Genomic DNA, 15,175 nt, shown 5'->3' on the forward strand with positions numbered 1-15,175 from the left:
CATTTTCTTCCAAGTGGACTGAGGCGATGTGTAGAAAAAATGAGACTATCCCCTATGTTTAAACTGATTTTTAAGCTCCAGACTATTTGCAGGGGAAGATGTCCACTGGACATTTAATTGAGAAAGATGTATGCAAGTATCATTATTTACATTTTGCAGCATTAAAGGACACACAAGAGTCGGGGGAGTTGTTTCTGCTTGCTGAAAGTCAGCTTCAGACACAGACGCCTTAAAAGGAATCCAGCTTTTTATAATCCCTCAGCAGGACAAAAGATGCTTTCCAGTAGAAATTTGACCATCATGTGCAGCAGGCAGTCACAACTGCATGCCCCCCCCCCACCTCCTAACTTCTTCATGGAAAGTGATTTAACTACAGTAAGCAAAACCTGCACTTTTTTCCAGATGACTGTGGCCTTTTAACATACAAATTGTAATCTAAACCTTATGCAGAACTAGAACTTCAACTTAATGAAGCCAGCTGATTGTTCTTCAGTAGTATTTGTTCAAACCTTTTTATTACACACTGGTCCAGGCACAAGCAGGGTCTAAGGGAGTGACTGTAAATGATGTGGACCTTCAAGCACCTATCATTCAGATCAACCTCTCATGTTTTTGTTTTTCTAGGCATGCAACCAGCTAGTTTCCACGTTTTATTAAATGGGAGTTTCACAGACACAGTTTTTTCTCAATAGTAACATAATCCAGGTCGACATCTATGAAATCATCGCCATTAACATATAGAGAAAACTTTACAGATACTTGACTAATTTCTTTGAACCCAAATGGCTTACAAAACACATCCAAACCCCACAAAACATTCCTAGGAATAGACCAAATCTCCAATATGGCATTTAATACACAGTAAGAATAAAACAGAAAACTTCTTACAACGCGTTGCCTCCACGCTAAGCCAGACTGCACTAAAGAGGTTAGAGGAAGTAATAGTTTTGAGCTGCTTTATGTTATGTTCCTGCATTTTTCTGAAATACTTGAATTTTCTCAAAAGCTGAAATGTGTACTCCACTTGGACAGGTTTTCGCATTTCAGAGTAAAACTTCACATGAGTTTACAGAACCAAGGACACGTTTAGGGACAGCACTAATGGAGACCGCTTTCTTTTGGTGGTTACCTTCCAAACTAATTTTTTTGGATTTTTTTTTTCCAAATGTACACAATTTAATTTCTCCACTGAGAGTGGGAAGAAGTTACCAGAGGGAAGAGATTTCTCTTTCTTGGAAATGAACCCCTGCCTCACTTTTCAGATGAAAGAACTAGCTCCTCTGCATTAGGCCCTGCCTTCTCTCATCTTTGTAACTCTAAAGACTAGGCATTGCATTGGCTAGCACTGTGCCTTTTCACAAAGCACGATCGCTAGTGCTTTCCCAGACAAAGTTACCCATTGTTGAGCAAAAAATGCAAGCAGTTCTGTAGCAAAACATGGCATTACAGCAGTTTCAGAAGCTCACATCTGCTAATATGCCACACATGCACCTGGGTATGTTCCTCTAAACAATTAGATACATTTATGCAATTTACACAGTCTGCAATCAAGCAAATTAGATTGTGTTGTCCACACTCTATATACTACAATTTAAGAAATTGTGCAGCATTCAAAGAATGGATCTACAACTGTAAGGACTAGAAATCCAAAAACAGCCACGCAATCGTCCACGTTCCGGAAACGCTTCTATTTTGGCTCTTGCAAACCCCCCTGAAATGTCCATAACTTACAGCCAATTAAATTCTTCTGTGAAAATCCTGTTAGTTTCCAACACAAAATTAGTGAAACGTATGAAAAACAGTAAACAGCTTCTGAAGTGCTGCTTCTTTGTGTCTTGAAGATGAGTAATACTGCAACATTAAGTTGAGCCTGGAAAGGTACTCCCCTTCTATCTTCCCAAACTGGCAACTACTCTTTACGGGATAGTAGCAGAACATACAGACATTTTACAGTTAAAATAAATACTTTAAATTATTGAAAATTAAATTCAAGCTTTGCTCACATTACAAAGGTTATCCAGCTCTGGATCACAGTATAAGGTCTAAAAGTATGAAGCAAATGTTGTTTGAAGAGAATATGTATGTACCTTAATAAGCTGGGCCAGCGAAAGAGGTGCAGAAGGGTCATCAATCTGTTCACAAAAAAATAAACACATATTCAAGTTTTACAGTCAAAACAGAGCAATAGGTAACCTCTACTGTAGCCTGAAAGTCCGCACTATATCCTCTGAGTGTCCCTAAAAGAGGCATTTCCAACCTAGTGTGATTTGAACTTGTTCAAAACAAAGTCCAAACCCATGACAGCTTAAGAGTGCCTATGTTGTTAGTTGGAAGAAACTAAAATAACCAAACCCGCCTGAGATCAATTTATTGCTCCGCGATATATCAGAGAGGGACCCTTGTCAAATGCTCACCAGTCCTTAAAAGTCGAAGGGGTAAGGAAGCTGTCAATTTTCTGCTTAAAAGGATTAAAAAACATGTTTAAGTTTATTTGAGAAGGAAAATGTGCCTTTGGAGAGGAGCACTCCGATCTGGGAAAAGAGACCATTGCAAGTCTTATCAGAAGATCCACCTTTCCTTCTTTTCAGAACATTTTGCACCCAGTTCTGTTAAAAAGGAAGCCTGATCAAGTACTTTGAAGCTTCATGTACCGTATGCCACTCTTTTTTACATGTGGGAAAGACAGGCCTATGTTTTCTCCTGGCAGGCACAGCCACTATCATTCTGTGGTTTTTCAGAAGCCAATGAGTAATTAGGAAACCTCTCAACTGGAGTCTTGCATTAAACAGTCCAGTATTGACCAGTAACTGAAACATAACAGTTAATAAACTAATAGTGAGTTCTTGTATTTTTTCGGGAAGCAGTTATTCTCTGGCCTGCAGGCAACAGTCTCGTTTCTTCGAGGAGGTGATAGCACTCCTTTCTACTGAACGGTTACCAAAAGCAGCAAATAGATAATTAATGTGCTATTTAGAACGTTTGCGCAACAACCATCTTCCAGTGATCCAACATTCGTGGGTCTTTTGTTTTTTCCTTTAAATTTCCATGGAATTACATCCTGCCAGTCCCTCCAGTCAGTCACGTTGAAACAACATCTCCATGAAACTTGTATACAACCCCAAGATAATACTGCAGAAGAATTGGGAAAAAAAAGCCCAAGCAACAAACAAACGTAAAACCTCAGACTCGACAGTCAATGTATTAACTCCCATTTCAAACAGAAGACTAAACAGCAACGAACACAAAGCAAGTGGGAAAGGGGAGGCAAAATAGGAGGAAAAGGTTAATCTCACTGCTGGAGTGCCACATTTAAATTACAGTGGTTTTCTAAAACCTGATAGCTTGGCTAAACTAAAAATTCAGCCAGGAAGGATCCCAGCTGTGCTTGACGGTGCTAAATCAATGGGCACAACTCTCTGCATTTCTGCAGCCTCTAAGGACAAACACCAACTAGAGCTCCTTGCAGTTACTGAACTCGTAATCCTAAACCAGAAAGGATCCCCTTTCTTGCTTTGGCTGTAGTTAACGGTAGGACAGCAGCACAAATGTGGAAGTCTAGGTTGCCAGCTAACATAAGAGCAAGACAATGAAGAGTCAAAGTATAAGCTATTGCGCATCCTTTTTAAAAAAATGTTAACTCATTTGCACTTTGCTGCTTTACTGTTCAACAACAATTGCCAAGCTTTCCAGTGATTTATTCCCACCACACGAAGATCCAGGTTCTGCTTTGAAATACATACAGAAATACGTGTATTAACAAACCCAACCAAACAATAGAAACCCCCCACCCTTTAGACCAAGACCTGAGCTAGCTTTAAGAATAAAGCTCAGTGTGTCTCCAGAGCTAGAAGCACCTGAGGCTGCTGTGCTTTGACAGGGAGAGAGAGAGAGGGCTTGTAAGGAGAGATGCAAGGCTTCCACCCACCCTGTGGCTACCCACAACCCAAACCAGGAACAGTCAGAGTAAAGAAGAAGGGAATGATTTTGCCTCGCATTTCATTTGCTTTAATTAGTTCTAACTAGTCTTCCCTCCCACCTCAGGGTTTTTACTTTTCTTTTTTTGTTTTTTGAGACATCTATGTTAGCTTATGGTAAGATGCTACTTAGAAATGTAATGCAGACATGCCAGGGAACACACGAGGCTAAAAGAATGTTTTTTTCTGAACACGTGAGTTGTGTTTATACACATGCAAGGATACAAAGAGAAAAATAACTGTTTTCAGGAAAGAAAAACCTGTCAGAATTAGATCAAATACTATAAACGTGGTTTATATAAATGCATTACATTGACTACTAGGGTCACTGGGCCAGTTAAACTAACTCAAACTCACAAGGAGAGGCATTAAAAACACCACATGGACATTTTTACAGTATATAGAATATTTTGAAATGCAGAGTTACACATCGTATTTGAGCCAAGTGGCAAATCAAGATCTAGACCACTACCAGTCAAGTATTTCCTTCTATTACTTATTTATATTTTAGCGGCAGAATGACACGGTTTTCAAACCTGAAGAAAAATGCTGCCCCTTTTCCAAATGTACATTCAGAATGGTGCTATACTAAAGAAGGGCTTAACCTTTGGGAAATTAAAGCAGCATCCAGCCCTGAAGTCACCCAGATCCAAAAATGGGCTGCAGGCAGAAGTTAAGAGAAATGACAGGGTTTACACCCACTAATGCACCAGGCTCTAACCTTGTGCCATAATTTGTACACTGGGTTTTAGATCCTTTCATTTGCAGGCAAACTATTAAGCTAAACTGATTAGTCAGATGAAGTGATCAAATGCAGAACTTGACAATACCACTTTGTGTAGCAATGCTATTTAAATTCACCGCCATCTATTAAAGGCATTTACATACTCAGAGGGGCCCAAACAATATCATTTCAATTATACAGTTTTTGGAACAAATACCCAAGTATTTACGGACCTGAAAAGGAATCATTTAGCTGCACAGAACTGTCCTCACAATGTATGGGATATGTTGGTTTTGGTATTTGTTTGAAGCCCCAAGTCAAAATTAAGAAAGAGCACCAAGTTTAACAAGAATGGTTTCTCAGCTGTTTTTGATAACACTTTCAAGAACCATTAGGCAACAAAGGTATTTAAAAACAACAGCTAAGTGATAGGCTGTGGAAATGGCAAAAAATACACTCCAAACAATTTGTACTGCGAGAAAGAAAAAGCACACAACACTCGATACAAACATCCAGAGTACTAGCAGTAGACAGACAGCTGCAGAACATGGCGCCATGTTCTAACACGTTCTAAAAACCATCATACATTATCTGTACAACACACAGTCACACAGGAAATATTCTGGCATAGTCAGTATGAAATACAGTGCATTACTAGGCACAAATACCAAGATTCCCATGAGAACTGTGCAAATGATGGCATGACTCAGTTTTTACTATGTTGAATCAAGGACATGCTATTTACAACACATTTACTGGAAAATATATTAAGCTAATGTTTGGAAAATTAATACAAGGCTACATTGTTTAGAATGAAGTGCAGTGTGTAGGAAAAAGCCTGAGATTGTGTTTTTACATACCGCTTTTGGTGTTCCGCTCACTGGCGCAGTTCGACTTCTAGAAGAAGAAATAAAGATGATCAGAACTTCAAATAAAGCACTTGTACCCAACATCGAGCAGTGAAAGCATGTTGTAAAACCACAACATCAGAAACATTATCTTCTCATAGTCTAGTGAATATGGAAATTTATTCATATACATAAACTCTTCTCTCTTTTGATAACACTCAGTGCCACTAATAAAACCACCCAAAATCCCATTTCTACTTTGTCACAAATTCCTCTAAGACTTACAGATCTAGAACACAACAGTGCAAGAGGAAGTCCTCGCATATTTTGCCTCTGCTGCATTAAGTATCTAAAATACGAAGTCTGTAGTACAGCTTTGTGTTCTTAAATAATCAAGCATCAACATCTGAAGGTAACTTTAGCCAAGCTGTATGCCCCTAGTCTTACAAATAGGCACCAGAGAGAGCACTTCAGTTTCTAAGAAAGAACAGGGATAGTCGAGACCCTTTGAAGTGCAAGTTTACTTAAGAGTAAAAAATCAGTCCTCTGACAAAGAAATAACAACAATGTCAGCAGCATAGTCTTTAGAACAGTGTTTCTTTGTGGAAGCCCAAGCACTGTGTTCAGACATTGACCATACTTAGCCATGAAAGTGCCAAAATACTACATGTGTTACATATGCTATGTTAACTAAGAATAGTAGTAGAAATGTCACCTGAAAGCAGTTCCTAGGATTTTGTGCGATTTAGGAGCCCTGTGGGGGGAAAAAAAAAAAAGGTCTTAATTGCCAGAATTTGCTTGAAGATAATCTTGAACATGCTACAATATCTTAGGAAATATTTATTGCGTTTGAAAACCTGCTGAGATTCCACATACTCATTGATCTGTATCTGCAGGCTGCTCATCATGAATCAGACATTCAACCACTGATGTAGTTAACAAACAATTCAGACATCATCCAAAGTGTCCCATGAGCAGAGGCAATTCCGAGGCTGCTGTGGAACTGAGGCACAAATAGAAAGGCTCATGCTTCCTGCCACTACTACAACAGCACCAGGCTCGCAGCTACAGCCACGTACCTCCTGAAGACGAGGAAGCATGAGGAAATACTTTAGATGGCCACACAAGGGTTTCTTCATCCACTGAACCTGAAGAACATACTACAAGGGGAGTAACGCACTTTGAAGGCCTCTCCACCATTTCAGCACACATTCATCATTCCCAAACACTAACCACTCTACCAGCTGTTTCTGCAATGCTTCCAGCTGAAGGAATAGAAAGTTGATCTGCCTGGTTAATTTTCAACGTTAGAACAGCGGTGCCATTCTTTCCTTATCCCCACATCCAGCTATTTATTTGACCTTTGATGCTTGCAGCACCTATCCTCTCATTTTAGGGCAGCATTACAATAGCAAGAGAGGGCGCCATCCAACCAGAAACAGAGGATGCACTGACGAGGCAGCACTAAGCATACGTATATCAATTAATCCCCCAAACAAGGCCGTGTTTATAAGCACCATGCTGTGGCATCCGGAATTACTAGCGAGTGCCTGAAAGCAGTGCAACAACCATGGCACTAATATGCCCAGAGTTTACGTGCAGAGCCACATAACTTCAGGGGTTTTTGCTTGCAAATGCTTCATGAACACCAGGATGCTGCTGTACTGTTTCTTCCAGACACACTGTAACTCATCAGTCTACTTTATTTCTTGAGAACCCACGTTACAAAGACGTGGCAAAACCACAAGCTAGTAACAGCTACTCATTGTGGTGGAGACGCATATCTTTAAGGAGGCTGCAAAACATGACCATTCAAACAATGCTAATGTAGCTGATACAGAACTGGACTATATGAATACTGAAATGACAGCCATAATCCTGCAGTCACGATTGCATTTGCATAGCTGTAATTGTAATCAATATACCCCATTCTCTGTCCTCCGTAAATCTTAGGAACACAGAATTAAACCCTGGAGCAGAGATATCAGCTTAGGGGAAAAGCAGGCTTAGACAGACAACTAGTAACATTTGGGAAGGTCCTAAACTGCTTACGCAGTTTCAGGTTTGGAAAGGATTCACTGTTCCTTCATCGTACTCGCACAAAAGGCAGTACACTTTAGGATATTGTTCTTTTTCTCTGCCTGAAACGGGCATTGTCTTTAGGAAACTAAGAGGAATCACTTATGAATGCCACTTCTTGTTTGCGTGGTTCATCAGCAGGCAACCTTGGTCTTTCCTCTCTAGCTAGTATGCAAAAACCCCAGATTTGGGGCAAAAGAAAACCTGCCATATCCTACCCCCTGCTCCTCCAAATGCCAGAAATAGTCAAACACTCAGAATCAGACTCTTCTGAGATGGCAACAAATTCGAAGTTTACAGTAGAATGCGTATCTCCCTCTACTATAAAAGCAATAAAAGCAAACACACAGAATGAGGAATCTCTCCACCGAGAGGAAACGGGGTCTACAACTTGGCCCTCAGAACAACCAACCCCAAGAACAAACACAAAAGAATCATCGCACAAGTTACCAATGTTGGAGTTCGAACCCCGTGTCCCAGCAGGCCCAAAAATGTAAGTCTACTTTGGGACAGATGCATTAAAATCTACCCCATGACAACAAAACTTGACAGCAGCTTTAACAAGAAAGAGCCCATCTGAATGTGCTTTATGGATACTTACAGAACACAGGTTTTGCTGGTAGCTTTAACTCCTCCCGCAGGGATTCTTCTAACGATTACTGAGGAGTTCTTAGGAATCAGGGCCTGATCATCGGTGTATTCTGAAAACAACATTAAACCAGGAAAAAACAGGAGTCAATTCCTAAGAATGTGTATTAATCTGCAATTATATAGCACTTCAGAGAATCCCTTTAGGGATACAGAAGCAAAACTTTATACGTAACATCACGCTGTTACCGTCTCAACACACTAACGGTACATTTCAAGAAATCTTCAGGCTTGATAATCAAACACAAGCAGCAAAATCTTTTCCAGTTTTTTACAATAGTTTGAATGCCAACAGCGAAATAGTCTCAAAGGTCACGAAAGGAGAGCCTGCTAATGCATGAGGTTCTTTCCTGACCTAGCTTAAGTTGCTTTTGCTTCCATTAGGCTACAAAACCAATAGATCTTTGGAGAAAACCAAAGCACAGCAAAGTCTCACCTGCATAAACCAGACTCTAAAGTCTGACTAGCTTGCCCCGCAACAAAACAGGCACTTAGCTAAAGCATGAAAACTCTGCGCCAGCGCTTTTGTGGCTGTTGACTAAAACCGATACAGCTACACTGCTAGTGCTCCAGACTGACAGAACAGAGAAGAGAGTCTGCCATTGCTGCCTATTTCTTGGAGCTTAATCCGTCAACAACCACACTTCTCAGCTGCTCAGTGGTTTCCATTGAAATGGAAACAAAACTGGCAGGGCTAGAGGATTCTTTCTGGTCCAGATCACAAACCACTGGATGAAGACCAGTTCAGAGCCCCATTTTTGGGTTCCTAGCATTTTTTTTGTATTTTCCTTGATAAGCAGAATAGCACATTCTCCAAGTGCTTGGAGTCAGAATGTTACAGGGCAGGAAAGAGTACTCAAGAGACCTGAGTTCTGGAGTCTGCAGTCCTTCCACTATATTGTGAGAACATCTAGTATAAAAAACAGGTCAAGAAATTCAGATCAAATTCAAAGGAGGCAAGTTTAAATGCCTCATTCCTGAGTACAGGCTTTCTGAAGGGAATTCTGCCTTTCTAGAATGTGTCTCTAGAGCAAGCGTGGAAGAGGACACTCACCCCCCCACCTTTTAAAATGGGTCCTAACCATCCATTTTGCTTTCCCAGCATCTTAAAAAGAGTCCATCAGAAATTTTTTTTCCACTGATACTTAAAGTCCTGTTTACTTTTAGCTTGTATTAGCATTGCTTCTATGACTAGATTTCCATTATGAAAAGTAACAGTTACTGAACTGTAAAAGCTTAGAGGAGTACTCAGAAAAATCTGAACAAGTAGGCCATCTTCACTCAAGGTCCACTTGGTTCTTTCCAAGATCACGTCAGCGTTTAGTCAGTCACAGATTATGTTATAAAAACCCAATACTTCATGACCACATGTAAGAATTCCAAACATCCCATTCAGGCAGAATATCCGGGCCTAGTTTGTTCCTTTATTTTCCGAAGGTGAGTTTAAGCATCTACATCTGATTAATAACAACTGAAATTCATGGTTACCCATCTAAACCAAAAATTTGACATAGACATAGATGACACTGAAATGTATTCTCCAGCTTTACCTCTGAAAACCCCTGGGGGATTTTTGCGTTTTCACAAGGAAAACACCCTTACCCCTTGCTTCAGTAAGCACCTGTCTCTCTAATATAGCAAGCGTAAGATTTTATGCTCATTTTACAAAGGTCAAAGTGCAACACAACCTGCCTAGAGGAGGATCTTGTCGCTGTTAAACAAGAGTGATGCTCTTTAAAGCAGGAAAGATACTCCTGCTTGAACTTCACCTTCAGGCAACGCCACATTTAGCAGGACCTAGTGAAGCAGATACTTTGTCTTCACTGTCTTCGGATTACATATGAAAACAAAGCAACACACTTTGTAAAATGGCTATTATGGATATTAGAGTAACGCTTTGTGGGGGAACATATTTACGAGCATAAATTTTTCTTCTGAAATGTTGCGTTCTGTTCCTCACCTGCTATAACAGAACCCACGTGCTTGGCCTATTTCAAAACATTTTTTCTTCTAGTGATAATAATTGGGCTCCTTCAAAGTTTATTACCATCCAGCATTCTGGTTTTAAGGCTCTGTTTGACACAGACCCAACTACTACAGGACTGACGTCAGCCAGTCGGCCATTCAGCCTGCTAGCATTTGTGAAGCTGGAGGTACGTTAGCAACTGATGACAAAATTCAGAGACCCTTCTGCAGCAAAGCCCTTAAAGCAAATTAAACACTGTTCAAAAGGTCTTGACCATTTTCTTCAATACTACTAGAAAAATTCAAGCCTTGTGAAATGTCTCTCTACCTACGCATGTCATGCAATGCAATGGCATCCCTAAGACCCCTAACATTGTGCCCTTGAGTCTCTTCACAGACATTCTCCTGAAATAGTTTCAATACCTGTAGATACACAGTGAGCTTTAAGTCCAATCACTTGAAAGGCCAGGGCTGAAGTTACAGTTACCGCAGCGTACATATTTTTCTGTTTAAGTTTTAATACATCAAAGAGGAAGAGGAAAAAAACCACTAGTCCACATTTCAAAGAAAGGCTGTTGTAAGAGTGTCAGAGAACCACAGGAAAAAAAAAAAAAGAACTTTAAGGACTGAAAACACTTTATAAGTCTTTTTATTTCTGAAAAGTCACAACCCAGAGTCTTTAATCACATTTAAACTTATCAAGATGGCAGATTACCAAACTGAAATGTCATACCAAAACCATTATCACCTCTGAGAAAGAAGCACCATTTATTAGATTTAAAAGAATTTATGACTGCTCTAAGAACATTTCTTATGTATATTCACTGTAAATGTTCTGCCATAAAACCTCAGTATTGCCCTGATGTGGTTAGCATGTAGTACCAGGAAAAAAAAATCACAGTTAGAAATGGATGATACAATGATGTTCAATAGCATCACTTTCAGCTTACTCTGTTTTTATAAGATATCCTCCCACATTTCATTATCATTTTACCTAGAGGAATTCCAGGAAACCAAAACTTTGGTAAACACTACATGTCGCACATCAACCACGTCTCCTTCTACGCCTAGCTCCGTGTCTAAAACACAGATCTGAAGGTAGCTGTCGGAAGAGCAACTACAAAAGAACAGCTCTGTGAGGCCCCCAACACAAGTCACAGCTACCGATCGTGGCCGAATCGCATTACCGCTTCCCATCCCGCTTCAGCCCCGGCGCCGCTTGCCCTCCCGGTCCCCCCACACGCCGGCGGGATGGGCCCCAGGCTGACTCCACCCCCGGCTGCCCCCACGCACCTTCTTTGCTCTGGGCGTTGGTGATCTGCAGGTCGCAGTTGGCCGCCTTCAGCTTCTCGCGGCCCATGATCTGGCGCTTGAGGTCACACAGGGAGATGTGGAGGCCGTTGAAGGTGACCGTGGCATAGTTCAGCTGGGAGGAGAACTTATAGTGGACACACGACATGGTCGGGGCCAGGCGGTGCCTGCTCTGCGATGGTGTCTACCACGGCAGACCGCGTCACGACCTCTGTGTTGGCGGCTTGAGGAAGGGCCCACTGAGGGGGTCGGGGAAAGCAGCACCCCCTGAGGTCGAGCTCCTCCTCGCAGCCCAGGCGGGCGTCAGGCAACGGGGAGAGGCCTCTGCAGCCCCGGCTCAGACCCACTCCCTCTCTCGCACACAGCGCTTCCAGGCCCAACCGCTCGCTATGGCGACTCAGGCGCCCCTGCCTCAACATTCCGCAGAGGGGTTTCCCTTGCCTCAACATTCCGCAGAGGGGTTTCCCTTGCCTCAACATTCCGCAGAGGGGTTTCCCTTGCCTCAACATTCCGCAGAGGGGTTTCCCTTGCCTCAACATTCCGCAGAGGGGTTTCTCTTGCCTCAACATTCCGCAGAGGGGTTTCTGGGCCGACAACCGTTGCGCACGCACAACAGCCCCTCGCACCCGGTGCATTTTGACAACAGGCCCGTGTCACGTGAGCGCGGCGGCCCCGCCATCTTCTTCCGAAGTCTGAGCGCCCTATAGGGGAGGGCCGTTACCAGTCCATGTCACCGCCCGTCAGCCCCGGGCCTGTCACTGCCCCCAGCTGCTCGTGTCCCTGCTGCCCCCCGGCCCATCACCCCCCGGTGTCCTGTCACCCCCCAGGCCTCTCACTGCCCGCTGTCCCTCCTGTCAGCCCAGGCTGGCACCACCCGCTGTCCCCTCCTCTCAGCAGCCAGGCAGGGCAAGGCAGCCTGGGGAGATGCAGCGGCCTTTTCCTGGGGCCCTCGGCTAACGAGGACGAGCTTCCACGACAGCTTAGTTTAGATCTTTCAATGCCTTTTGGGTTTCCTAAGTCAGGAAAGCCTTTTGATTTCAGTGCTGTCCTCTATATCCAAGGGAGAGTTGGTTTTGCTCTTTGTGTCTGTTTGTTTTTCCTGTTCATAGCGGTTTGGAAGCCTAGGTTTTAATAGGGTAGCATTGCTTAAAAGCCAGTGGTGGAATATGGATTATACATATTCGTTCCATAATCCGGCCATAGCCACAGTCCAGCTACAGCAGCAGAGGCAAATAAGCCCGACTGTTGCATATGCCCTAAAAGCCCATCCTCTTCCAGAAATCAACTCCCCTGGGTATCTGTCCCATTGAATTCTCAGTGGTACAAGGACGGGCATCTGCGTTAGGAATTTTCACTGAAGAAAGGAAGGATACCACCCTGCTGCCAAGAAGGGTTTGTCACTAGTCTGAAAGGAGACCCCTGGGTCTATCTACTGCTATCTACAAGAAAAAGTGTTACAGCCCTCTGATAGCATGTGGCACTAAGTTCCACCTGTCTGTAACAGCTTTTATCCCACAGTTAGGGGTTGCAGAACTAGAAATAGCTATTGCAAATGTGTCAAGGGAATTAGAAAAAGCCATTACTGAAAGCGCAGCTAGTATTACAGCCCTACGGGAAGAAATCAAATTATTATCACAAATGGTAATATAGAATCCATTAGCCCTAGACCACTTTTTAGAAGTACAGGACAGAGTATGTGCATCATTGAATAACAGCTGCTGGGGTCTTACGTAAATCACGCCCAGAAAAGTGAAACTGATAGAAGCAAGTGTCTCTAGTGATCTCCTTGCCCATCCACCTGTGGTCACATCTACCTGGCTGGCTGTGCCTCCTCATCCCATGCCCACCTCTAGCAAATGAAGGTGGCGTGTTGCATGGGAACATTTTACAGTCAATGTTCAAAGCATTCCTGAGTTAGGACTGAGAACGAAATGAACCTGTGTGGCATCAGGTGCTTGTTAACGTCATCACACTTAGCAAAAGCCTTCCTAGAAGATGGTCTCTCCTGGAAGTCCCTCTGCAACCACGCTGAAATTAAGATGCAAGAATAAACTCATTACCGTTGCTGCACACTTACCATCTCCCAGGGGAAAGTCACTGAGCGTGGAAGGCCATAGCAGGAATCAAGTGTCCTGGATGTTTAGTAGGGCCTGCTGAGGGCTTCTCATAAATGAGTGGTTTAGGCCGCTTAAAGAATCACCATCAAGGGTATTGGGAAAAGTGATTTTAATAGAAGTTTATAAAAATGCGACTCAACAGAATTCGATGGCAAGGTCCACTCTGCTACTTACTAAAACATACAAAGGGAAATCAAATGAGAATCAACTCAGAATGATTTATACAGAGGGAGAGAGCGGAGAAACAAAGGGGTAAAGAATAAGGAAGACCCTCCCATTGAGTCACAAGGTTCAGAATGGACTCCCTTGCTTTCTAAACTTCTCAAAGAGGAGATTAGCTGCCGCTGAACCCAGACTCATTCCAAAGCTTGGTCAACGCTTTATCTCTAAAGGAAAAGAGAAGGTACAAGGGATGAAGAGTTCCTCCCGTTGAGTCACGAGGGTCGGAATTGACCCCCTTGCTTTCTAAGCTCCTTCTCAGAGAGCAGTCTAGGTGCGGCTAGGTGTAATCCTAGTCCCAGACTTGGTCAATGCGTTTCATCTAAGGATTATGTGTATTTAGCAGCAATTTGAGGTTCATTCACCGTTTGAGGTAAATTATAAGTTATAGGCAGCACTTAATCATGGATTAATTTTAGGATTTACAAAGCGAGCTAATCACAACAATAGCCTGAAGCGAGCTAATCACAACAATAGCCTGATTACAGATTGATCCACACACGCATGCACACAGACATAAAGCTATAGATAAATATACAAAGGTATACCTGTTAAAAATTCCCCTCGAGTTCCGTGAAATATTCACTTCAAATATCTCAGTACTTCTCAGGGGGCCAGGGTTGAGCCTCCAGGAGGGGAGGGTTTCAGCCCAGGTTTCGTCGCCAGCTTTCGGTGGCAGTCCTCCAAATTTCACAAACTGGAGAGTTTGCGAACTCTGAGAGGCGTTCCACTTGGAGGGAGATGCTGGTTGCAGCCCGCTGCGGTCCAGGAGAGCTCAAAGGGCCTCCCTTGGGACCGCTGTTTGTAGGTTTGCAAGATGATTGGCTTCAGTCATTAGTAAAATGAAGGAATTTCTGGAACCATGGTGTTGTTCTGTGGAGGAATGGCTTAGTAACAAGGGACACGATCTGATTCCCATGAGCAACCCAGTCTCTGATGAGAGGGAAGGCTCGGAGGAAACCGTTAACTGTCCTTGAAAGCCTGTTGTGATAAGAGACAGTGGAATGGTAAACAAGAAGAAGGAGCTACATTCGCGAAGAGGAGAAGTGCTCTTGTGCGTGCACAAGAGCACTGTACCAATCTCACTCGCCGCCTTGGCGCGTGAACAGAGGCTGTAAGCCAATCATACAACTGTTGCGGACGCGTGTTCTTGGCATCTGTCTATATATACTCTGTAAGCTTGAATAAAGGGGAGAACAACTATACTCATATTGAGATTCCATCGTTACTCCAGGTCCGTCTCCCACTCCAACAATACTGGATTAGACATTACATGTTGCTGACCAACGT

At 42.8% G+C, this 15,175-nt stretch overlaps 1 protein-coding gene across 1 annotated transcript in view; it reads right to left on the reverse strand.

The window, feature by feature from the left end:
- Positions 1 to 11,697, reverse strand: part of LOC132320730 (E3 ubiquitin-protein ligase RBBP6-like) — a 33,561-nt gene extending 21,864 nt beyond the window's left edge. Inside the window, exons 1-3 of the mRNA XM_059834020.1 lie at positions 11,532 to 11,697; positions 8,227 to 8,326; positions 5,501 to 5,595 (exon numbers count right to left, since the gene is read on the reverse strand). Of these exons, the coding sequence (XP_059690003.1) occupies positions 5,501 to 5,595; positions 8,227 to 8,326; positions 11,532 to 11,697 (361 nt within the window). The remainder of the gene's footprint in view (positions 1 to 5,500; positions 5,596 to 8,226; positions 8,327 to 11,531) is intronic.
- Positions 11,698 to 15,175: the final 3,478 nt, after the last annotated feature.

The sequence above is a fragment of the Gavia stellata genome, chromosome Z (genome assembly GCF_030936135.1).
Source record: "Gavia stellata isolate bGavSte3 chromosome Z, bGavSte3.hap2, whole genome shotgun sequence".
In the NCBI taxonomy this organism is placed as follows: domain Eukaryota; kingdom Metazoa; phylum Chordata; class Aves; order Gaviiformes; family Gaviidae; genus Gavia; species Gavia stellata.